General features: G+C 41.6%; 1 protein-coding gene across 1 annotated transcript in view; it reads right to left on the minus strand.

Moving 5' to 3' along the window:
- The window catches only part of OBSCN (obscurin, cytoskeletal calmodulin and titin-interacting RhoGEF), a 472,877-nt gene that overhangs the window by 44,775 nt on the left and 404,189 nt on the right, over window positions 1-23,913 (minus strand). The window contains exons 82-86 of the mRNA XM_030197417.1: window positions 22,998-23,024; window positions 21,879-22,031; window positions 13,057-13,102; window positions 8,722-8,799; window positions 3,870-6,273 (exon numbers count right to left, since the gene is read on the minus strand). Of these exons, the coding sequence (XP_030053277.1) occupies window positions 3,870-6,273; window positions 8,722-8,799; window positions 13,057-13,102; window positions 21,879-22,031; window positions 22,998-23,024 (2,708 nt within the window). The remainder of the gene's footprint in view (window positions 1-3,869; window positions 6,274-8,721; window positions 8,800-13,056; window positions 13,103-21,878; window positions 22,032-22,997; window positions 23,025-23,913) is intronic.

Here is a 23,913-nt window from a genome sequence, read left to right on the forward strand (position 1 = left end):
TAACAGGGTTAAATGTCATAAATAAGTAACTAAATAAATAAATAAATAAATAAATAGATAGATAGAAACTCTGAATGTTGAGCACCTGATACTTGTAATATGACATCTGTTTTAATGGCCCTTTACCAGGAGAAAAAAGATCTCTGCACAAATATAATACATGCTAGGGTGTCCCTATAATAACCAGCCCCTCTAAATGGCACACATTATGATTTATAACAAATTACTACTGTATCTATGAAAAGTTATTCCATTACTGTACTTCCTCTGACCTCTGTGTACATCTGTATGCTACAAAAGCTGGCATGTTTGAAAATATAAGCAAGATTGAATGAAAATGCTATCAACGATAAAGAATGACAACGTAGATGCAGCAGCTCATAAGTTTGCTTGATTTTGTTTAACAGAGTGACTAACCTAAATTGTTTCAATTTTTTTTTCCTTCATGCTGTCTCCGTCCTCATGCAAACCCAGCATCTCATCTCCCTCCCACTCCTCTGCGAGTCCTACCTCACTCAGCTTCCATTCCCTCTGGCCATTCATTCTTCAAACCTTCCAGCAGCTGGTAACACGCTGCCTGGTTGACCCGGAGCCTTGTCTCAGTGCTGAGAGTGTACTGCTCTGCCCTGCTGATGCAACAACCGGCTCGCAAAAATCAGTAAAATTTAACAACTGGTTCCTGCGAGCCAGAGGGAGCCGGCTCCAGCACACCACTGCATGTGACACTCAATGCAAAAGACTGGATAGCACCCCTCTCGCTGCTGGACTTCTGACTCCATCTTAGTGTTTTTGAGTTTTTCAATAATTTAAAACTTGCTACAGTATTAAAGATATTAGCCTAATATAAAAGTGTCTTTTAGTTTATGTGGAGGGGCATAATTGAACGAAAACGTCTATCTCCATGGGCGTTTATCTCCGAGAACGGGTCCGTGAAGGGGCGGACCAAACTGTATTTTCGAAAAAAATAGATGTCCATTTTTTATTCGACAATTTGTGAGCTGGGCGTTTTTGTTTTTCAGTGATAATGGAAAATGAAAGCACCCAGCTCAAAAACGAATAAATCCAAGGCATTTGTTCGTGGGAGGGGCCAGGATTCGTAGTGCACTGGTCCCCCTCACATGCCAGGACACCAACCGGGCACCCTAGGGGGCACTTTTACAAAAACAAAAAACAAGGTAAAAGAGCTCCCAGGTGCATAGCACCCTTCCCTTGTGTGTTGAGCCCCCCAAATCCCCCTCAAAACCCACTGCCCACAAGTCTACACCATTACTATAGCCCTAAGGGGTGAAGGGGGGCACCTACATGTGGGTACAGTGGGTTTGGGAGGGTTGGACGACTAAGCATTAAGCAGCACAATTGTAACAGGTAGGGGGGGGGATGGGCCTGGGTCCACCTGCCTGAAGTCCACTGCACCCCCTAACAACTGCTCCAGGGACCTGCATACTGCTGCCAGGGAGATGGGTATGACATTTGAGGGTGAAAATAAAAAGTTGTGAAACATCATTTTTTGTGGTGGGAGGGGGTTAGTGACCACTGGGGGAGTCAGGGGTGGTCATCCCCAATTCCCTCTGTGGGTAATCTGGTCATTTAGGGCACTTTTTGGGGCCTTATTCGTGAAAAAACAGGGTCCAGGAAAAGTGCCCTAAATTCTAGCTACAAACGCATACTTTTTTTCCATTATCGGCGAAAGGCGCCCATCTCTCCTCGGCCGATAACCACGCCCCAGTTTCACCTTCGCCACGCCTCTGACACGCCCCTGTCAACTTTGTACGCTTCCGCGATGGAGTGCAGTTGAAAACGTCCAAAATCGGCTTTCCATTATACCGATTTATTCGTTTTTGTGAGATAAACGTCTATCTCCCGATTTGGGTCGAAATCTAGGCATTTTCTCTTTCAATTATAAGGTGGATAGTATATTTTATGATTTATTTAGTGTTTCCTTCTTAGATGGTAATGAAATGTATTTAAAACTCTGTAAGAGCACTCCTTGCTTGTTACTGTAATTACAATAACTGACTATAAATGAAGAGTTGTCCTAGGGGTGGGAATACTAAATTAGATCTTGCAGTGGCTGTTAGATTCTATCTGTTAATGCTGTGGTACAAAGCTTTTAAAACTAAGTGGAAAAGACTATGGACCTATGTGGATCCAAGATGGCGCTGTGAATGGACGCACCTGTGTTAGCTCCTGGAAGTTGCTCTGTTTGTAGGTCCTCTTCGGTACCTCCGTCGCCTCATCAAACATGGGGAAACGGAGGGGAAAAGTGAAGGAACATCCCTCAGCTCCTGTGACTTCTTCGGTGATGAGGCAGACAACTTTGCAATTTTTCAGACAGCAACCGGGTCCTCAGGGTTTTTTCGACCCCCTCTGCAACTCTCGGTGCTTCGGCGTCGATTGAGAATGGAAACGGGGCTTCCCTGAGCCCCGTGGAATGAGTTGCTCCACCCCAGCCTGGAGGGGAGTTGCTGGCAGCTCTAACAGAGAAGGAAGCCGAAGGGGCTCAGCTCAATCTGTTTGAGGGAGTGTCTGCAGTAACGGAGGCTGAATCTCAATGCAGAGAGCTATTGTTACAATCAGCTTCAATGGTATTGCCCCAGGACATAGTTTCTAAACTTGCTCGTGTTGAAGATCAACCTCCAGCCATTAGTGATGTGAATAGAACAGCAACTGTGACATTAGAGTCACTATGGGACATGGTTTACAGCATTCACACTTCTATGCAAACTACTTTAAAAATGAATACTTCTGACATAAAGACTCTTTCTGAGGCTGCCCTGCTTCAGGCGCAAAAGACTGCACAGCAAACCTTAGATTTGGAGACTGTGAATACTAAAATTCAAGAAATGGGATCTGTAGAAACAGCTTTGGTTAAGGATAACAATTTCCTACATAAAAGACTGGAGTACCTGGAAAACCAGGCTAGAAGACTTAACCTCAGGTTTCTTAACTTTCCCAAATCGCCTTTAATTTCCCCTTTGGATATGGTTAAAAAATATATGATTGATATTCTTGGAATGGATAAGGACTCACTGCCTCCCCTTACTCGGGCTTATTACATCAGGAGTGGTGGAAGAAAATCCCCCGATAGCAGGGGAAGGAATGGATCTTACTTCTTTCCTTGAAAGTTCATTGGAGATAATTACTCAGAGGTTGACTCTGCTTGTTACTTTTGTGCTGGAGCCTGATAGAAATGCCGTATTAAGGCTTTCCTTGAGACACTTAGAAAATCTGTTTCTGGGCTCAAAAATTCGTATTTTTCCTGATCTCTCAAGGCCTACACGGAGGGCCTTTCTGGAACTCCGCCCTAGGGTGGTGGCACTGGGCGCAACTTTTATATTACGTTTTCCTTGTTATTGTAATGTAATGCTTGAGGGTAAACAGTTTCAATTTGTAGACCCAAAACAGTTAAAAGAATTTCTAGATGCTAGTGTGGAATTGAATGTTGTGTGCCCTCCCTAAATGCAGGCTGGGGTCTGAACCAGAGGTTGCAACCACTAGTCCTTAATTATTGCTATATATTTTATTTTAAAATTCTAATTCTTGGATTCCAAATTTCCTAAACTTGTGGACAGAAAGGCTGTTAATGATATTTCCTTTTATTTCTTTTTTGCCTTTTGTATAAATGCCGATTGCATACTCACGTATTGTGATGATATATTGAAATAAATGAATAAAAAAAAAGAAAAGACTATGGAGATTAGTTGTTAAAATTTGCTTTTTATATTTTTATTTTTGTCTAACACTAACCTACAATTCCTCCTTTAAACCCCAATTTTTAAGTCCCCAAAGCACAAAGCAAAGTAACGTTACCAGAGAAATGGGCCCTGCATTATATATGGAGCAAAAATCTCCTGGAAACCCAGACTTACCTTCTTTTCTCTCAGGTTCACTAGACTGCTTTCCTTTTATAATTCTTGAAATGTTGGCAACAGAAGCTTTCATCTTCTGCTTCAGACTTTTATCTGATGATTTCTCTGTTGATTCAGACTTCCCATAGGGTTTAAAAAATCCCAGTTTTGTTTGCTTGCTGAACGTTGAGCGCATATGTCCTTTACTTCCATCCTTATGGAAGTCATATGAATGTTTCTGTTTGACTGAGGACAGTTCCCCAGGTTCATGTTCCAGATTTTTATCAAGTGACTGATCTTGCTCCAGTTTTTCGGGGTCTTGTTTCATGGTTATGTCACAAACACTAATCTTTTGAGAAAGTTCCAGAAGAGCTTGCCTTGTGGCTGTTGTGGCATCTTGCACAATGTCTGGAGACAGCTCAAGCTCTGATGTCATTCCTACCCCGACACCCATATGGATTCCAGCTGTCTGAGGAGACTGAGCCATTTCACTGGAATGTGGAAATCTTTCAGCACACTCTTGGGTAGCTGTAACAGGTTTTGATGTAAGTGGAAAGGTTTGGATGTCATAGAGTTCAAAAAGATCAAAACATGCAGGTTCAAGATCTGATGTGCCTAATGTTGATGCCTCAGAGAAAATAGTTTTTTCTTCTTCTGAAAGGTCTGCAATCTCTATTAGTGAAACCTCAGAATTTCTACCAGCTTCCTCAAAATCAGAAAAATTATCAGACCTTCTTCCAGTACCTGAGCTATCAGAATGTGAAAAAAAGGTTTTGCCTGAGCTACAGCTTTCTAGTGTTAAGTCCTCCAAATGCTCATGAGGAAAAGGAGGAGTTGGTGCTTGACCAAATGCAAACAGGCCATACTGAGTGCTTGACATACTTGCTACATCTTTTACTTCAGAGGCGGATATGATAGATGATTCTGTTACTTTTCCAAGATAGCTCTTGTTTTTATCTCCTTCTTCTTTCAGTCCTGAACTGATGATATTAACAGTTGACTGAGCAAGTGGATCCGTATGAAACATCTTCTTGACTGATGAGAGTTGTCCCTTAGACCTCTCTTCATCAGACATGGACTTTACCAAAACGTTCATCTCCTTGGACAAACAAACCATTTCATCTACTAAGTTCTCAAGAGCATCAGATTGTTCTTTACTGTATACTGAATACATTGATGATTGACTTAAAGACTCTTTGTTTTGTCCTTGACAATCAGAAACTGGGGATGTCCTTTGAGGTTGAAGAGTTATCATTGAACTTTCACCATGAGATGGTATTGAAGAGACTTCCATTTCTATTGGTGAATCTGTTTTATCCCTACCTGAGTCTTCTTCTGTTAAAGATTCTTTATAACAAACACTAGCATGTTCAGAGGAATATTTATATTTTCCAGATTCTGCTGCAGTCTTCTGTGAGACTTCACACTCTGACTCTTCAAACAATGGTCCTTGAGATAGGCTCATGGTCCTTAGTTTGTAGTCATCCAGTGAGCGGCTTCTACTGGAAACACTGAAAGTGTACTTTGGTGATCCCTTAGCAATGTCAAAGGAAACTGATTTTGTTAAAGAACTAGATGGTCCATCTCGAAGAGTTGCTCTTCCTTCTTCCTTCATTTCAAATTGTTCTAGCAAGGGCTCCCGTAGGCCACTTAAAGATCCTGTTGAATATCCTGCTTTTATTAAGCTTCTTCTGGCTCTTTCACGGCTTTTGATAATATCTTTGTCTTGTGTCACGCTGTCATATGCTTCACTATAGAATGTGCTTTTAATGACACTCTGTCTTGGCACATACATCAAAGATGGTTTATCAGCATCATCTCCAGCTTTTGAGGTTTTGTCTGTATTTGAAACATTAAGCAATAAAGCACTGTCAGCAGAGGATCCTTGGACCAAGTATTCAGCCTTTTCTCTTTGAATTGATAGGTCACCTACTTCTACTGTGGCAGCTTTAAATAACAGAGGTTTCTCTCCAACTGCCCCTTGAGGTTCCTCAGTGTCTTCCACTGCATGCTCCAACTCTTTTTCCTGTCCTGTCTGAACACAAGCACATTCCCTTTGTTCTGGATACTCCATGGATGACTCCTCGATAGGTGCACTTGTCCCAGGTGAGAGCTCCGTTTCATCACTTTTTGTTGCTTGTACCAAGGCCTCCACACTTGTTTTGGAATGGTCACTTGCTAATGTGGTGTCTTCATAAGTTGGAATATCCAACACTGACAAATTTAATTCTGGGGTAGTAGTTAAGTCTTTAGTGCTAGAGTAACCAGCACTTTCATTCTCAGAAGAGGAGTCGCTTGTTGTGGAGGAACTGCTATCTCCTATTAGGTGTCGAGGAACACCAAGAGAAGAGCTCTCAGGAATTCCTTTCAGAAGGTCTGGAATGGATCTCATTACCAGTATAGACTTATAGCACATAAGGGATCGCTACAATTAAATAGAGAAATATATCATTAGAAATAAAGTTCAAATTAAATATGAGACGGTACCATCAAAGGTACATTATTTACATTCTCTCCTTGTCGCTTATTCTAATTTTCATATAAAACTGCCAGATAATTTTAGAACTAGCTAAAAATTTGTCAAGATTTAACTTTTTATGAAATGTTGAGCTGCAGTAGATACATTGAGTACATGGATAACAATGAAAATTTTAGAGCTATTAGTTTTATACATATTTGGGTCACCAAACAGAAAAGGCAAAAATGCATATGATAGATTTTTTTTCAAATTTATTTATAAATTATGAGGACATTTTCAAAGCCATTTATGTAAGTAAACTGTGAGGGGCCAATTCTATGACTGGGCATCTCCATTTAGGCATCCCAAAGACATGTGGTAGAAGCCTATTCTATAATGGCACCTGGGCACTCAACTGTTGTTACCGAATAGTAGCATGATCTGGTATTGGTGCTCCTTAGGTTTATGCACCTGCAATCACACCAGCCAAAACCCTGGCATAAGGGCAAGGGGGAACGTAACTTGCAGTATTTTGTAAGTTACATTGTATATCTAAGAGCCCCTGCCCGTGTCCCAGCTATTTGTACACTCCCCCCCCCCCCCCCTTGCATTGGCCTTTATTTTAGGAGCTATATTCATGTTTTGGACATCTGAAAACCGGCATTTAGACATCCATATTACACAGATGTCCAAATCTTGATTTTATAAATCCAGGATATGGACATTTAAAACTGTAGCATGAACTTATGGCAAGGGAACTTGGTCTGGACCTGTTTTGAGTGGGACTAAGAAGGGGCCAAAATATGGATGTCCAACTTCAATTTCAGAAGGGAAAGGGGCGTCTAAGTCCAAAACGATGGAAGTTGTTATTTAGACCTGGTATTTGGTTCGACCAGGTTACAGAAAGGTGCTCTGATCGAGCAGCTGTTCTCCTTAATCCCAAAGTGTTTGCTATCCCCCTCATTTCCCTGACTCTGTGACAGTAGCAGGAGCTATGGATGTTTGTGGTACTAAAAGCTTTTCAAAAATTAACATCTTAATACATCTCCAAGCGGAGTTGAGGAGTAGTCTAATAATTAGTGAGGTGGGCTAAGAACCAGGAGACCCAGATCTTTGTGATTTTTTTTTTCTTTTTTTAATTGTGAGCCCTTCAAGGACAGAAAAATAAGGTGCTCATTTTCAAAGCAGATGGGTGCCTCAAAACGCCTATAAATATCCATCTGCTAAAAACATCCAAATCCTGATTGTGGAAAGTCACAATTTGGATGTTTCACATTGCAGTTCATCCAAATAGCAAGAGGGCATGTTGTGGGTGTGTTTTGGCCAGGACCAGGGAAGGCACAAAAGTAGGACGTCCAACAACAATTTTCTGATGGGGAGAAACGTCCATGTGTAAAAAAGAAGGATGTTTTTATCTAGACCTGTTTCTGCCATGCCTAAGTTACAAAAAGTGCTCTGATTGAGCAGCTGACCACTGGAGGGATTAAGGCATGATCCCTCCTTAATCCCCCAGTCGTTACTGTCCCCCTCCCTCTCCCCTGAAAGTGAAATTGGAAAGGAAACCAGGTTGTATGTCAGCTGCACGCATTATAGCCATCCTGAACAAAACATCAAGCAGGTCAGTGGAGTACCCTAGTGGTGAGTGCAGTGGACTGTAACACGGGCTCATCCCACTGTAGCTCTGTGAGGGCGTCTTTTACTAAGGCACACTCACGTTTTTAGTACGCGCTAAAATTGTGGGCGCGCTAAACATTACAGACGCCCATAGGAATGAATTGGCGTCTCTAATGTTTAGCGCGCCTACAATTTTAGTGTGCACAAAAAACATGAGCGCGCCTTAGTAAAAGACCCCTTTAATGTTTTTTTCCTCCAGGAACAGAAAATACTTACTCTACCTAAAGATATGACATCTGCCTTTTGGGGGGGGGGGGGGGGGGTCGGGAATGGAGCGGGATTGGGTTTTGTTCTCTTGGACTTTTTGTTGTTGAGATGATTTTATTGTCTGTATTTTCAAATTCCTTAATAAAAAGTTGTTAAAAAATAAGAAAAAAAAAGATAAGTACATAAGTAATGCCACACTGGGAAAAGACCAAAGGTCCATCGAGCCCAGCATCCTGTCTACGACAGCGGCCAATCCAAGTCAAGGGCACCTGCAAGCCTGAAGGCTATTTAATTGGTGTACATTCAGATACAGTAGGTATTTTTCTATTCCTGGAGGGATCACATCTCCAAAAAAAAAAAAAAAGCATTACATTGGGATTTGAACCTTGTACCTTGGTTTACAGTTCACCACACTAACCACTGGGCTACTTCTATGCAGAAAAATACAAAAGAACTATGGAGAGAATACATCAAGCAGAGAGAAAAGAAAAAAAAATTAAATTGGAACAGCAGAATGGATCAGCATAAACTCACCTGCCACCTGCTTCGAGTCACAGTGAATTTGAGCTGTTTTGTATTAATGAGATGGCCTTCAGTAGGTCTCTGGTTTTCCTGCAAGGAAATGCATCAGGAAAACAGTTTATATTCAGAATTAAACATTTTTTTCTGAAATGTTTATTTCAAAGTTTAGTAATATTTCCCAGCTCATAGAATATACTGAAAAAGTAAAATTACTTACTTGTAATAGATGTCTTCCTCAGACAGCAGGATAAATCTGCCACAGGAGGACTTGTGTGGCTGATTTATCCTACAGTACAAGGAGAACCTCTGTTATAGGCAAGTAAGCTTACTTTCTCCATAGACAAGCAGGATATAATCAGCCATATATGGGTGACTCCCAAGCTGAAGTTACAAGGGTAAATGCTGCTGTGAATGTAAATAAATACCTCGGTATTGTTGCTGTGGTAGGTTGGAGAAACTTAGGCAAGTAACTTTCAGAAGGTGTTCCAGCCACGATGTGGCTGGTTCTAGAGGACTGAACCAAACTATAGTGAGATACAACAAGCTAACCATCAAAACTACAACAAATAACAAAATACAAGCAAAAACAAATATAAAAACAAACACAATCCAGGCAAAACACAAATACAAATACAGAACGTCAAATATACCAACATCAAACACGAATCATACGTTCCAATAACAACAGGATACATAAAAGCAAGATCAGTGAACAACAATGACAGAAATAATCAGAAACCAGATAGAAACAGAATGAATAGGATTACTGTGCATAACAGAAACATGGCTACGTCTCAAGGACGATCCAATACTACTTGACATATGTCCACCAGGATACAAAATGATGCACCTCAACAGAACCAAAAAGAAAGGAGGCAGCATCTCACTAATACACAAATCCTCCTTCAAATCCACCATCAAAACTACAACAAATAACAAAATACAAGCAAAAACAAATATAAAAACAAACACAATCCAGGCAAAACACAAATACAAATACAGAACGTCAAATATACCAACATCAAACACGAATCATACGTTCCAATAACAACAGGATACATAAAAGCAAGATCAGTGATCAACAATGACAGAAATAATCAGAAACCAGATAGAAACAGAATGATTAGGATTACTGTGCATAACAGAAACATGGCTACGTCTCAGGGACGATCCAATACTACTTGACATATGTCCACCAGGATACAAAATGATGCACCTCAACAGAACCAAAAAGAAAGGAGGCAGCATCTCACTAATACACAAATCCTCCTTCACAGCATAACTCAATGCTAAACACACATCCACAACACTCGAAATCCTGGCATACAAAATTACAGACCCCACGCTAAAAGGTCAACCATCATCATGCTGCTCTACCATTCCCCGGGAAGCTAGTCAGCTGCCCAGGAGGACATCCTAGAGTTCATATCAAACATCTGCACAAACCAAACAGAGGTCCTACTAACAGAAAATATCAACCTTCATCTAGAAAAACAGCACGACCACACCACCAGAAGTCTGATGGATTTCCTAAACCAATGGAATTTCAAAACAACACCAATCACATCATCCCATACAAAAGGCCACTCAATAGACATACTAGCCCACAGACTCTCAGGCAACAACAACCACCACCACCACATAATAGAAAACAGCAAATGGGAAGAAATAATATGGTCAGACCACAAAAAAACTTACATTCACACTACAATGGAAAAAAAAAACCAATACGAAAAGAAAACACAACCCACCACACACCTTCACAACAAGAGGAAAGGTAGACCAACACACATTATGGACAACAGCACTAGATGAACAGAACAAAATCCCACCCAACAACAACCATATCATGAGAAACTGGGATGAAGCAAGTGAAAATGCGCTGAACAAAATAGCACCACCACTCAAAACAAAAACAAGAAACAAAAAAACAACCACGGCCATGGTTCAATGACGAGCTGTAGGAAAGTAGAGAGAACATAAAAGAAAAACAAAACAGAAACACACAAAACCTTATGGAGGAAAACCATAACATAAAACAACAAAAATAAAAAGACAAAGACAAAAATGGAACACTACAGCATATACACGAACCACGAACATACCAGTATTTGTTGACTCTAAAGTTGTACTTCTTTTACAAGCTCCAGTGGATCGTTGTGGCTACCTTATTGTGATGTTGTTTATAGTCAGTTTAGACAATTTTGCTACATCCACTAAACAAGTGGTCAGTACTTTCATCTCTCTCATTACTAGGTCCTTTTACAGAAGTGTGGCAAGCCTACCACGGAGTAATTCGGCTCTACTGCTGGGCTTACAGGTGAACCGAGTGGAAGCTGCGGCCCCCACCGAGCACCACATTTTTTTGTTGTTTGAGCGGTAGGCGCACACTCTGTGGCAATGGGGCAGCACCACACATTGCCCAGTTATCAACTGGCTACCACTGGAGCTCTTACCGCCTCCTAAATAGAAGGCGGTAAGGGCTCCTCCAAGAAAAGGCTGCACACCAATGCCTTTGATTAGCGCACAGCCATTTCCCTCCCTTTCATAAAAAAGCCTTTTGCCTTTTACCTACGGCAGTAAAAAGCAGCTTCAACGTGTGGCATATCCATGCACCGACACCACTGAAGGGCCCCATTTACTGCTGCTTGGAATAAGGAGCCTTACATTTGCTATTAGTCAAAATATGTGGAATATTCACCTTCATGCAGTTAGTTTGTATAGCTTGTTCCTGAGCTGCAAAAATTAATCCTTCTGTCTCCTCCTTGAGGGTATCCAGCCACAGCCATTGTCTGGTGCTGTCCACGTTATTCTAAACGTTGATATGGTCCATTTAAGGCCTTGTATTTCCAGTTAACCAAACAAGTTTCCAATTGTTCAGTTTTGTACTCATTTTTCTTCTCATTCACCTTGATGATGTTCTCCCTGCAAACTTCTGCAATCATTCAGTCCTTGTTTTACCTCCTTTACAGTCTAACTAGGAGCAGATCCTTGCCCAGTTAAATCGCCTGTCCTGTACTCAGCTATCCACTAATATTCATTAGGACTTAATCCATTAGTGCTGCGGAATATCAGCACTAACTGCTAGTGGATGGTCCTGTGGCGGAGACAGCACTTATGCAGTTAAGTGCCGATAACCACCTAAGTTAACTAGACAAATTGAGCCGCATAAAACTCTGATTGCTGTCGGCTGAATATCTACCTCATTATCTCTCCGCTCTGGCATTCTCATCAAAAGCAAGTTCAAACAAGCAGTTTTTATGGCCTTCTTGAATTTTAAGAATGAGTTTTCCTGGCAAACAGAGAGAAAACGGGCAGCTAATTAGACTTCCAACCTAGGCCCTCATTATAAAAGTAACCTCCACAGGCTACCTTACCTGCTTACCAGCTCTTTGAATATGGGACAGTCAGATGAAGCAGTTACAGCTGTGCCTTGTATGTGTGTGAGAGCGGGCTTTGATCCTGGCAACATGGGTTTGATTCCCACTGCAGCTCCTTGTGACCTTGGGCAAGTCACTTAACCCTCCATTGCCCCAGGTACAAAAACTTAGATTGTGAGCCCTCTAGGGACACAGAAAGTACCTGTATATAATGTGTACAGTGCTGCGTACATCTAGTAGCGCTATAGAAATGATTAGTAGTACTAGTAAAGAGGGAAGGGAAAGGAATGGGGGAAGAGGGAATGAGCAAGGAAGAGGAAGGAAGTGGAAAGAGGGGGCAGAGTAGCAGGAAAAGGGAAGCATCAAGAAAGATGAAAAAAGGAGATGGGAGGAAAGACAAGACAAGGGCAGAGAATGCAATGCAATGCCACTGATATCAGTATAATGCCTCACTCACTGGTACATGTCTATCCCATGCATAACCAGGAGCAGAGGGAAGATGAAGTGGGTAGATCAAGGGGTGAAAAAGTCTGCTTTATTTTCAGCAGAGTTAGCAGTTTAATCGATTCTTAACCCAAACGCAGAGCTAGTTCATGACTTTCCATTGTAGGCATCCTGGAAACCAGACCTGTTCTGCAGCCTGAAGGCCTGAATTTAAGAACAGGTGGAATAGAGTAGGTCAAACAACTGTGGGTCTCACCGCTATGAGCAAGTGAGATTAGTCATCATTTCTAGACTCACCTAATGTTTGACTAGATAATATTAACTTATCAGGAATGTGCTCTTGTTACTGGGCACCAGGTCTGAAGATACAGCTCTCTAGAAACGTAGCCAGCCAGTTACAACAAGAACCTGGCAGCTCCACTGTCGAGTCTTCTGTCAATTTTATGCTGAAAATTGCTACTTGGGCACAGGGAGATTTTGGATAGTATACCAGAGGTATAAAAGGGAAAGGATATTAACTCACCTGGAACCAGCTATGGGAGAGGCATTCCAAAGCACTAGGTCTGGCTCTAAAAAGAAGAAAACATCAAATATTAACCCAAGTTGCAGCCAGTAACATAGCTATGGTCAGATCAGTGGAAATATGGACTTCTGGTCACTTCAAAAAGGCTTCCTGTGCTTTTATCTGCTCTGTCATACCATAGCATTTCAGACCATTTATGTATAGGTACAAAAAGAGGAATGCAACTTGCTAAAGCAGCAAACATTGCTTGCCAAGAGTTCTTCCAACTGTTTTACCCTCAGTGTGAAAATAAAGGCATTGCATTTTATTATTATTACAATAGGGAGAAGTTGTGGGCTACTGTTAAGATATATTAGTTTACCACTAACTCATACTATTTTAGCACAGGTCCCATTTTATGCAATGAGACCTGGTTGCAAATTACATGGTGCTAACAATAGAATAGCACATCTTAACGGTAGTTCACATTGACAACTTCCCCCTGAGATATGTTAATTTACCACCAACTTGTGCTGTTTTAGTACAGGTCCCATTTTATGCAATAAGACCCAGTTACTAATAACTGGGGTTAACAGTAAAGTAACACATCATAACAGCACCCACGTTGATAATTTCCCCCTTTAGTGTCTTGGGTTTGCCCAGTCAATTCAGTTTTCTAGAGTTTGCACATTAAGACTCAGTACTGGAACCAGGGATGCTGAGAAGGGGGGGGGGGGGGGGGGGGCAAAATTCCCCGGGCCCAGGCTTCCAAGAGAGGCCTGGCGCTGGGGTCTCTCTCTCTCTCTCTTCTGTTCCTGACGGGACCCAAGTGATCGTATCCCGACAGGAGCAGGAAAGAGAAAACTCCAGCACCGGGCCCCCCTTGGAGGCTGGGGAGGACCCGGAGGAGCAGATACTGCAGGTCTTCCTCCAGCACTGTTCTTCTGCTCATTGCTTGCTGAGTGGCCGCTTTTCCTCTCAGGTGCGCATGCTCGGTTTTGAAACCAAGCATGCTCTGAGAGAAAAAGCAGCCGCAGGGGCAGGCAATTGATAGACTGAAGAGTCAGCACTGGAGGAAGACATCTTCTGCTGGTGGGGCCTCAGGATTCCTGCCAGCCAAGGTATTTGAAATTTTGAATTGTGGCAGCGATCTGGGGAGGGGGGTGGCAGCGGTGGCGACCATGTTGGGGGAGGTGGGGGCGACAGCCCTGCCCTGGACCCGGTGGTGGCAGCCCTGCTCCGGGCCTGGTTCAGTCTCTCGGTGGCCCTGACTGGAACAAGCCAGCATGAGGGTGCTAATTCATTTTAGATGGCATGAGAGCATTCATTTCATTTTGCTTTTTGGCTTCTTTCAAAGTTACAATGTTAGCAGAAAAATGTTCTTAGTTAATTATTTTACCAGTTAAAAAAAAGAAAAGAATTATGATCCCTCTGTAGAATATGTGGAACAGCATTTTAGAAAGGTAGCTCAAGCCCAGATTGGAACATTCAAGTCAGTGCATCACTGAGAGAAGCTGAGTTTATCCAGAATGAAGAATCGTTAAACAAACCGGACCATCCAAAGTAAAACCGGAACTGGGACAGCAACATGAATGACCATGTTCTAAAAAGTTCAATAATTGTCCAGCTCGCAAGAAGAACTCAAAATACCATGTAATAATTACTCTCAAAAGAATTTCTTATATATGAGGTATAGTGGACTTTCAGCGGTGTCACTTATAAGCTATTGCACTTTTATAAGATTTTACACACCACCGTCGTCACTGGTCCAAAATGTCCATCAAAATCAATAGATTTTATGTTTTAATCTTCTTAAATGAACTTTACAGTTAAAAATGCAGATATTCATCTTTCAATGAAAAGTCGGAATTGGGGACTGTGATCCAACATGAATCATGTTTCATATAAAGTTGTGTCAAGGAGTGTCCCCTGCACAAAATAAACATCTAGTTACAATGCTTTTGTAATAACACCTATATTTTATGCCTCTAAAAAGAAAACTTTATTTGAACTAATTACTCCCAAAATTTTACATTGAATTGTCAAACTACCTGGCAAATCTCTATTTCATCAGCCGTGCCATGTTGACAGTCCTGCATTATTTGTCATGATGGCAACAACATTTTTCCTTTTATTTATATCCTGTGACTCTGGTCACTTCATACAACTACATCAATCACGAAGCCCTTCGGTTTAAACCAGTGTTATCCACTCTAATTCTGCATTAAGGCCATAAGGAATCATAGTATTAAGCAAATAAATCCATCTCTGCTCTATGACGTGGTCAACAACCCACCATTGAATATCATCAACTGTGTATTGGTTATCTTGCCAATGATGGACTAAAGGAGCCTGGAGATTAACAGTAGCAATTCATGATTTATGTTCATTTAAGCGCAATTTGATTGCTCGGCTACTGTAGCCAACATATACTATATTACATGGTCATATAATATCATAATATATACTACATTAAAACTTGCACATGATGTTTTGTTTTTATGACACGTTTTGTTTGCGGATCAAATCAGCCCCTACAATTGTACGACGCCGCCGTTGACATCAGCCATGTGGGTTGTGACTGCCTGTGTCTATTGTTGCTCCCTCAATTATATATCTCTGAACTGATAGATGTACAGATGCTCCACTATATTTCTCCCTCTCTGATATGCCATGATGGGGTGCTCTGTAAAAATGTTTCATAACTGATTGAACAAATAATTTTGAAATAGTGGAAAATGGCACCAGTAATGTATGTGCTTTCTGAGTGGTTGGAGACCTCTCCTACAGCAGCAATCTTGCTGTCCAAATTATGCTCACTAAAATGCATGTCCGATGACTAATTTAAGATAACCCCGCTCCAGCAAATGATGCATCAATACTTGTAGGTCGTACTTGCAGATTACATGACTATCGGGAATTCTCCTGGTCCCCTATGGATGTGTTTGTTTCTTTTATTCAACCAAATGGAATGCTTGCTGAATATTTTGCCTATGATGTGTTCATCAGATTATGAAATGTTGCTTTTTTGTTCTGCTTATTCTTTGGCATTTTATGTTGCTTTTCGAGTCAGCCAGTAAACATGACGTTGGTCTCTGGGGTTTATTCACCACAGGTGTAGGGTTTGCATCTAGGCAGGTACACTTACGTCTGCAGTGGTCTAGGACTGACCAACTTGGGAAGGGTACATGGGTAGTTTTACACAAGGTACCTGGCCTGCTTACTTGTCCATGGCACTGTGCATGGAATTTTGGGTTGGTAAGGTCAGCTGCCACATTATTTTGGCTGGCACATCAAGATTTAACTCTATTGACCAGATTTCAATTTGCTGCAGCTTTTCAATGGTGTTTGAGAGGCATGGTTCAATCCTATGAGCTATGGAACTCATTCTTTTAGGATAGGGGCAGTGAATTCCACAGCTGTTTCGGGTACCTCATCTTTACTGATTAAAAGTGGAGGGTCGCTGGCAGTCAGATAGATTTAAAGGGTATGTGTGGGTGTGAGATGTTTTCTTGTGTTATCTTGTTAATTATCTATTCTGTCAGTTTCTATTCCAGGAACATTATGTATTTCCTCCAGCAATCATGGTCTGAGTTATGTGGACACTCATTCATATTTTGGGTGCAGAAGAGAGCACAGCAACCCTGTTGGGGCCTTCATCTGAAACTGGCTCGTTTAAGAGTGAGGATCTGCTGGCTTGGATTGTGTGGCATGCACTTGGAGCAGTTATTACCTTTGCTGCTTTGAGCCTGTAGTTCTCTTCACCTGCTTTCTTTCTCATTCAACCACAGAAAGGCGATATATCAAGTCCCATTCATCTTGGTAGCAATAACTTCTGTTATATTAAGAGTGTTGAGTTGATTAGAAGAATGAAGAGAGCCCAACTGGTAGCTCACTGTTATTTTTCTTTTACTTCTTTTATATAGTCACAGATTATTCCCAGGTTGGATTGGAAGGATATAAAATGTGACAAAGCCATCAAGAAATTACCTAAGAGGGTGAACGTAGAGGTGTCCCGATTTGTTAGGAAATTGGAGGAATTAGTTTTGATTCATGATTTGTTGACAACAGATAGTCTGTACATGGTGTACATCTTTCAGAGATTGATTTGGCCATATTTTTGCCCTCTATCCAAGATATCCTTGAGGCTTATGTCTCATATTTCTGGCCTGTAGCTTTCGGGGAGTGGTGACTAAAATTGTCACTGCTTGTGGTGGAAAAGTTCTGGACTTACCACTTTGAATAGTACTCATTGGGGGGCATTTTGGGCTAGATTCTATATATGATGCAGTGAAAATCAATGTCGAAAAAAATTAGACCTAGGCATATTCTATAAAACTGCCTAACTTAGGCTCGGTTTATAAATATGCCTAGGGCCCATCCACATGACTAAATCTAGTCACAGGACTTTACGTCAAATAAAACTTGATGTAAATGCCAGTGACTAAGTTAGGGGCAGAGCAGGTGTATTCTGTAACACAAAATTTTTAGTAATGCCCATTCCACGTCCATGGCCATGCCCTCTTTTTGGCAGCATGCACTAGAATTTATGTGCATCACTTTATAGAATACAAGTTGCTAATACACTTAGCAACTTGTGCAAGTAAATTCTAATTAAAGACAATTAGTGTTGATAATTGCTTGTTAATTGGCAATTATTGGCACTGATTGGCTTGTTAAGATAATTAAGTTGCATGTGCAGTACAGAAAATCACTTGAATTGCACTTGCAACTGAAGGTTACTTCCTGTTCCGGGGCAGAGAGAGCAGGGAACCAGCGGAGCCGACGCAGCTCCAAGCGACATGCTCTCGGGGCAGTTCGGCCCTCCCGCCCATCCCTCACCGCTTTCCCTCGTAAGTACGTGCTCCGGGGGGGGGTGCACTCCGGAGGGGGGAGGGTGCGCCGTACTGCACCCGAGGGGGGGGTGCGCAGCGGCGACCTGCCCCGGGTGTCAGCTGCCCTCGCTACGGCACTGAGTTGCACTATATGGAATCTGGGGGTTTGTGTATTTTTGAAGTTGATGGGCTTGGGGAGGAAGCAGTGAGGTCACATGTCGTACCACCATGAGCCCTTGGATGACAAGAACAGGGTTTGGCGTTACAGTATATTTTAAGTTCAGTTCATTACTGCCTAACTGGTAAAATTCTTAACTATTATATACTGTTATAACGCTTAAAAGTTGAAAATGGTTCTTTGGGTTTTGGCTGGGTCTTTTGGTAAGATTAATAAAAGAGTTTTAATTGGAAGATAACAAAGCTGCAACCAGATGTTTGACACAAACCATTTGTTTTTTTGTCTTTATTTTGATTGTTACTTCACTTATTCAGCCCAAGGAAGATGGGAGAGTGGAAATGCCTATGTTATGGCTCTAATACCGAATTTTGTGTGGACACAATGAATCATCCCCATGGGTTTTTCAGATTCCTATGAACCTTGGGAACAAAATATATTTTCGAAGTCCTAAGATACTCCTGGACTAGAAAACTTGCCTCCTTAGAGTTTAACATCCTATTTTTCAAGGCCATTGTGACTTGCTGATTTCCCTTAATGCAGACATCCGGGATCTCCTTGAAGTTTGCATTAACAGGCAACATCTTACAGTTGCTTAATCAGTTAGGAAACATGGGCATGTTAGGCAATTATATTCTGATATTTTTATAGAGCCCCCCCCATTATGGCATATCAGAGAGGGAGAAATATAAGAGAACATCTGTCAGTACAGAGATATATCATGGAGGGAGAAACGATAGGTACAGGCAGTTACGACTCGTGGCTGGGGGACTGATTGGACTGATCTGCAAACAAAACATATCATAAAAGCAAAAACAAACACACCATGCACAAGTTTTAATGTAGTATATATTATTATATGTCTATGTAATATAGTGTATGTTGGCCACAGTAGCCAAGAGATCTGACTGCACTTAAATGAACATAAATCTTGAATTACTACTGTTAATCTCCAAGCTTCTTTAGTTCATCATTGGCATGATAAGCAGCATACAGTTGACGATATTCAATGGCGGGTTATTGACAAAGTAATAGAATGGTGTGAGTGTGGCCACTATGAGAGAATATTGAATTATAAAGAACAGAGAAGGATTTATTTCTTGATACTATGATTCTTCATGGTCTTAATGCAGAAATAAAGTGGATAAAACTGGTTTTGACCATGATTGGTTTAGCTATATCAAGTGACCAGAATCACCTGATATAAATAAAAGGAAAAAATGTCATCGCCATCTTAAATAGCATGGAATAAAGGTATGAAATACAGGTATATCGGGCAGTTTGACAATTCAAAGCAAACATTTGGGAGTAATTAGTTCAAATACAGTTTTTTTAGATGAAAGCAAAAAAATATAGATGTTATTACAAGAACAGTTTTAAATAGATTTTTATTTTTGCAAGGGACACTCCTTGAAACAGCTTTATGTGAAACATGATTCATGTCGGATCATAGTCCCCAATGCCAACTTTTCATTGAAAGATAAGTATCTGAATTTTCAATTTTCAATTAAGAAGAGTAAAACATGTGGAGGGGCATTTTCAATAAAATATCTAAGCCCAATTTTGGATATTTTATATTTTTATTACATTTGTACCCCACACTTTCCCACTCATGGCAGGCTCAATGTGGCTTACATGGGGCAATGGAGGGTTAAGTGACTTGCCCAGAGTCACAAGGAGCTGCCTGTGCCTGAAGTGGGAATCAAACTCAGTTCCTCAGTTCCCCATGACCAAAGTCCACCACCCTAACCACTAGGCCACTCCTCCTTGACTGATGAACATAGCCATTTTGGAACCTGACAAACTTCTCTCTTTTTGGTTCAAAAATAACCTTCTTCCTAGACAATTTGTGTTCAGTGCATTTTTCTTTTGGGACCATTTTGGAAAATAAAATGTTCAAGAGACAAATGCCCCAAAACCAGTCATTGGGATGTCTAGGGGCCATCATTCTTAGTAGACTGCCCACACAGACATCCCTGCAGAGTAGTGGGGCAGCCTAGAAAGCACTGCAGTGGATTTACTATACGATATAAGGGGATTATGGTGAGATGTATACCTGGGACCTTTTATGTGGAGTCCTCCAGGAGCAGAAAAATACCTACTGTATATCTCACTGTACACCACTACAGTAGTGCTCAAGCTTGCAGGTGTCACCTATATGTAGGTACAGTAAATATTTAGTGTATTTTGGAGGGCTCACATGTTCCATCACAAGTGTACCAGTTAGAGTGGGATATGAGCCTGGGTCCCCTTCTCTACAGTCCACTGCACTGACTACTAGGCTACTCCTGGAACCTGCTTGCCGCACTGATAGGAATGGCCATCATATGTGAAGCTGTCACAGAGCCTGGTATGTACTGTCACTGTCACATCTCAGGGGGCTGGGAGAAGGTTAATGATCACTGAGGGGAGTAAGGAGGGGCTATGGCTTAATCCCTCCAGTGGTCACTTGGAAGCGTATTTTCAAAGCACTTAGACTTACAAAGTTCTATAGGTTACTATGGAACTTTGTAAGTCTAAGTGCTTTGAAAATGAACCCCATGGTCATTTAGGGCACCTTTTGGTCACTTAGTCATGACTGAAACAGGTCTAGTCAAAAATGTCTTAGTTTTGGCCCTAGATGTTTTCATTTTTTTCCCATTATTGTCTATGTCCCATCCAGGTCTTGCCCAAAACACTCCCTCATCATACCCCACTGAAATTTGGAAAAACTGTGGAGTCAAATGTCTAGAATCAGGTTGTTGAAAATCACAATTTGGACTTTTTCAGAGAAAAACTTCCTTCTGCCATCAAGTGAAGGAGTAGCCTAGTGGTTAGTGCAGTGAACTTTGATTCTGAGGAATTGGGTTCAACTCCCACTGCAACTCCTTCTGACTCTGAGCAAGTCACTTAATACCTGTAAATTGCTTTGAAAGTAGTTGTGAAAGGCAGTATGTCAATTCCTTCATGATATTTTGTTGATGTCTTTTTATTTATTTGATTTGCTTACACTTTTTTCAGTATCAGTAGTAGCTCAAGGTGTTTGCAGACTTGAAGCATTGTATTATATTGGGTGAGTTGTCCCTGGAAAGCTCACAATCTAAGTTTGTACCTGAGGCAATGGAGGGTTAAGTGACTTGCCAAAGATCACAAGGAGCAGCAGTAGGATTTGAACTAGCCACTTCTGGATATCAAGACCGGTGCTCTAACCACTAGGCCAATCCTCCACTCCAAATGAGCTCCAAAGTCTATTGATTTTGGTAGAGACATTGCACCAATGGCGATGATGGTGTATAAAATCTTATGAAAATGCAATAGCTCATAAGTGATACTGTTGAATATCCACTATACCTCATATATAAGAAATTCTTAATCTGGTGAGAGCAATTAATACATGTTCTAAAATGGCCACAAAAAACTATGTGCTGGATCATCAACCTTTGTATCAGCCATTTTCATACTATGAATGTCCAGGTTTCCGGAGCCGAGACACTGCCCCATTTATTTTTTGCTAGTTTCTATTTTGGGGAGAATGACAACAACATGAGAATTATAGGGTGACCCATATCCATTCCCTCAAGTGAAGTGCTGCTCAATCTGGGCACCTTTTTGTGACCTGGATGTTCCGAGGAGCAGGTTTGTATACCAACGTCCATGTTTGTGGACATGGAAGTTCTTTCCCCTTCTGAACTGGGGAATGAATAGGACATAGTCGTCCAAGTGTAAGCCACTTTTTAGTCCAGACCAAAATGTGTCCCCTTGCCATATGGACATTCTGTTGGTTTGCACAACTGTAACTTGGCATTGTAAAATCAACATTTGGAGTTATAAAATTACCCCCATAATGCACTTACTCAGGAGATAGCTGTAAGATCTTTTTCACAAAGTCTTGGGCGTCTTCACTTAGCTTAACAAAATCAGGGTTATCCCAGGAAATCTTCCCTTCCTGCACATTTAGGAGGGTTGCTCTGTCATTTTCTCCAGCAAATGGGGATGTGCAGGTCAGACTGAGATTATTAAGGAACAAAGAAACAAGATACAATAGGTTAACTAAGGAGTTAGAGTAGAGAGCTGCACGGAAATGGGGATTGTGGGATTCTGGCAGGGATGGAAGAAGTTGCAGTGGGATTACTGCAGGAGTGTAGTCAAAATCTCTAGTGACTCCAGAATGAGGCTTGGAATGCAGTGAGAGAGACAATTGGAGCAGCAGAATGAGGCTTGGAATGCTCAGAGAGGCAGCTGGAACACCAAACTGAGGCTTGGAACACTCATTGGCACGGTTGCCAGATGGGCGGTTTTCCACAACCCGCCGCGGGAAACTTTTGCCCGTGGCGGGTTGCGGTTTTTTGGGCTGGTTTTGTTTTTTTTTTGTGCGGGTTTTGGGACGGTTTTTCGGCCGGTGGGGGGTGGGGCTAATGGCGACAGAGGCGGGGTTTGCCGACGTTTTGGGCTGGGTTTGCCGACGTTTTGGGCGGGGCGATGACGGTGGGGGCGGGGCGATGACGGCGGGGTGATGACGGAAGGGGCGGGGTTGATGACGGCGGGGGTGGGGGTGATGACGGAAGGGGCGGGGGTGATGACGTCGGGGGTGGGGTGTGTGCGGTTTTTGGGCGAGTTTTGGGCTGTTTTGTGTGGGAATTTTTTTTTTTATATGGCAACACTGCTCATTGGTTGAAAAACACAGAAAGCTGTTGGTGTTGGGAGGAAACAGAGGGCTGCGTAATAGGTGAAGACAGGGTTAAAAATAAAAGCTATTATTTGACATTTGGTCACGTTAAAAGAGTTTATCACAAAGCAAAATGTTTTAGAACAGAGTTCTAGGAACTGTTTTAGTCCTGGAAGAAACTGGATTCTATGCAATTCAGGATACATTTCATGGGACTAACACAAAATGTATCCAGAGATGACTCTGTACGTGAACTTCATGGGTTATATATTCAAAGAAAAGGGCAAATGGATGTTGATGTCCTTACCTTAAGTAGCCGATGACTCCAATAGCCCTAGAGAAAAGGGACACAAAGAATGTTAGTAAAATGAGAAGAAGCCCTCCACTATCATCTTGTGTTCTATGTCCTAATATTAACACAAAATAATTTCTTCAGTTAAAATTGATAGAAAAAATAACTGATCAGTGCTTTGACCTGGTGCAAAAGATGAATGTACACTATTTTTTGTCTTCGGAATGTATCCAGCATATACTGTATTTCATGATTTCCCTAACAACTTTGTGTAACCAGACTTAAATTACTGCATTCTGGTTAATATTGAACAACAATGTAAGTTTTGGGATGACAGGATGTGGATCAACAGGCTAATGTAGTAAGTTATAAAAAATATTTGCAAACTATGATTCACAAATAAAAATGTAAAAAACACTGGCAAATATGGAAAAATATAAAAATGAAAGCATTTTTGCATGATTTAATATGCAAAATCCCGACACCTGCCAGAAAGAGATTGATGCAGAGCCCCCCAAATAACTTCTGGCACCAGACCAGACCTACATCCAATCCCCCATTGGAGTTAAACCACAGGCCCAAGGCCAGCGACCATGTGGGGCTGAAGGGCCAGCCAGCGACCTCCGTGGAGCTCGGACTCATCATACTGACCCATCGGATGAGACGGAGCCTGGCTATAATTAGCTCCAAAGGAGCGGTCATTCAGACCGGACCGACACCCCACCGGATTCCAGCGCAGGACATGGGAATTCCAAAGACCGCAGGTAAACTCAACCCATGTGAAAGGTCATGCATTAGATCTTCTAGCACACAAATTCTTGGATGACCAGAACTTCTTAATATAGAATCAAAAATGGTCAGAAACTCCATTCACTACTGACTAAATATGACCCTCTACTGGAAGATAAAAGGAACTCGACAAACACAAAGC

Source organism: Microcaecilia unicolor, chromosome 1 (genome assembly GCF_901765095.1).
Source record: "Microcaecilia unicolor chromosome 1, aMicUni1.1, whole genome shotgun sequence".
In the NCBI taxonomy this organism is placed as follows: Eukaryota; Metazoa; Chordata; class Amphibia; order Gymnophiona; family Siphonopidae; genus Microcaecilia; species Microcaecilia unicolor.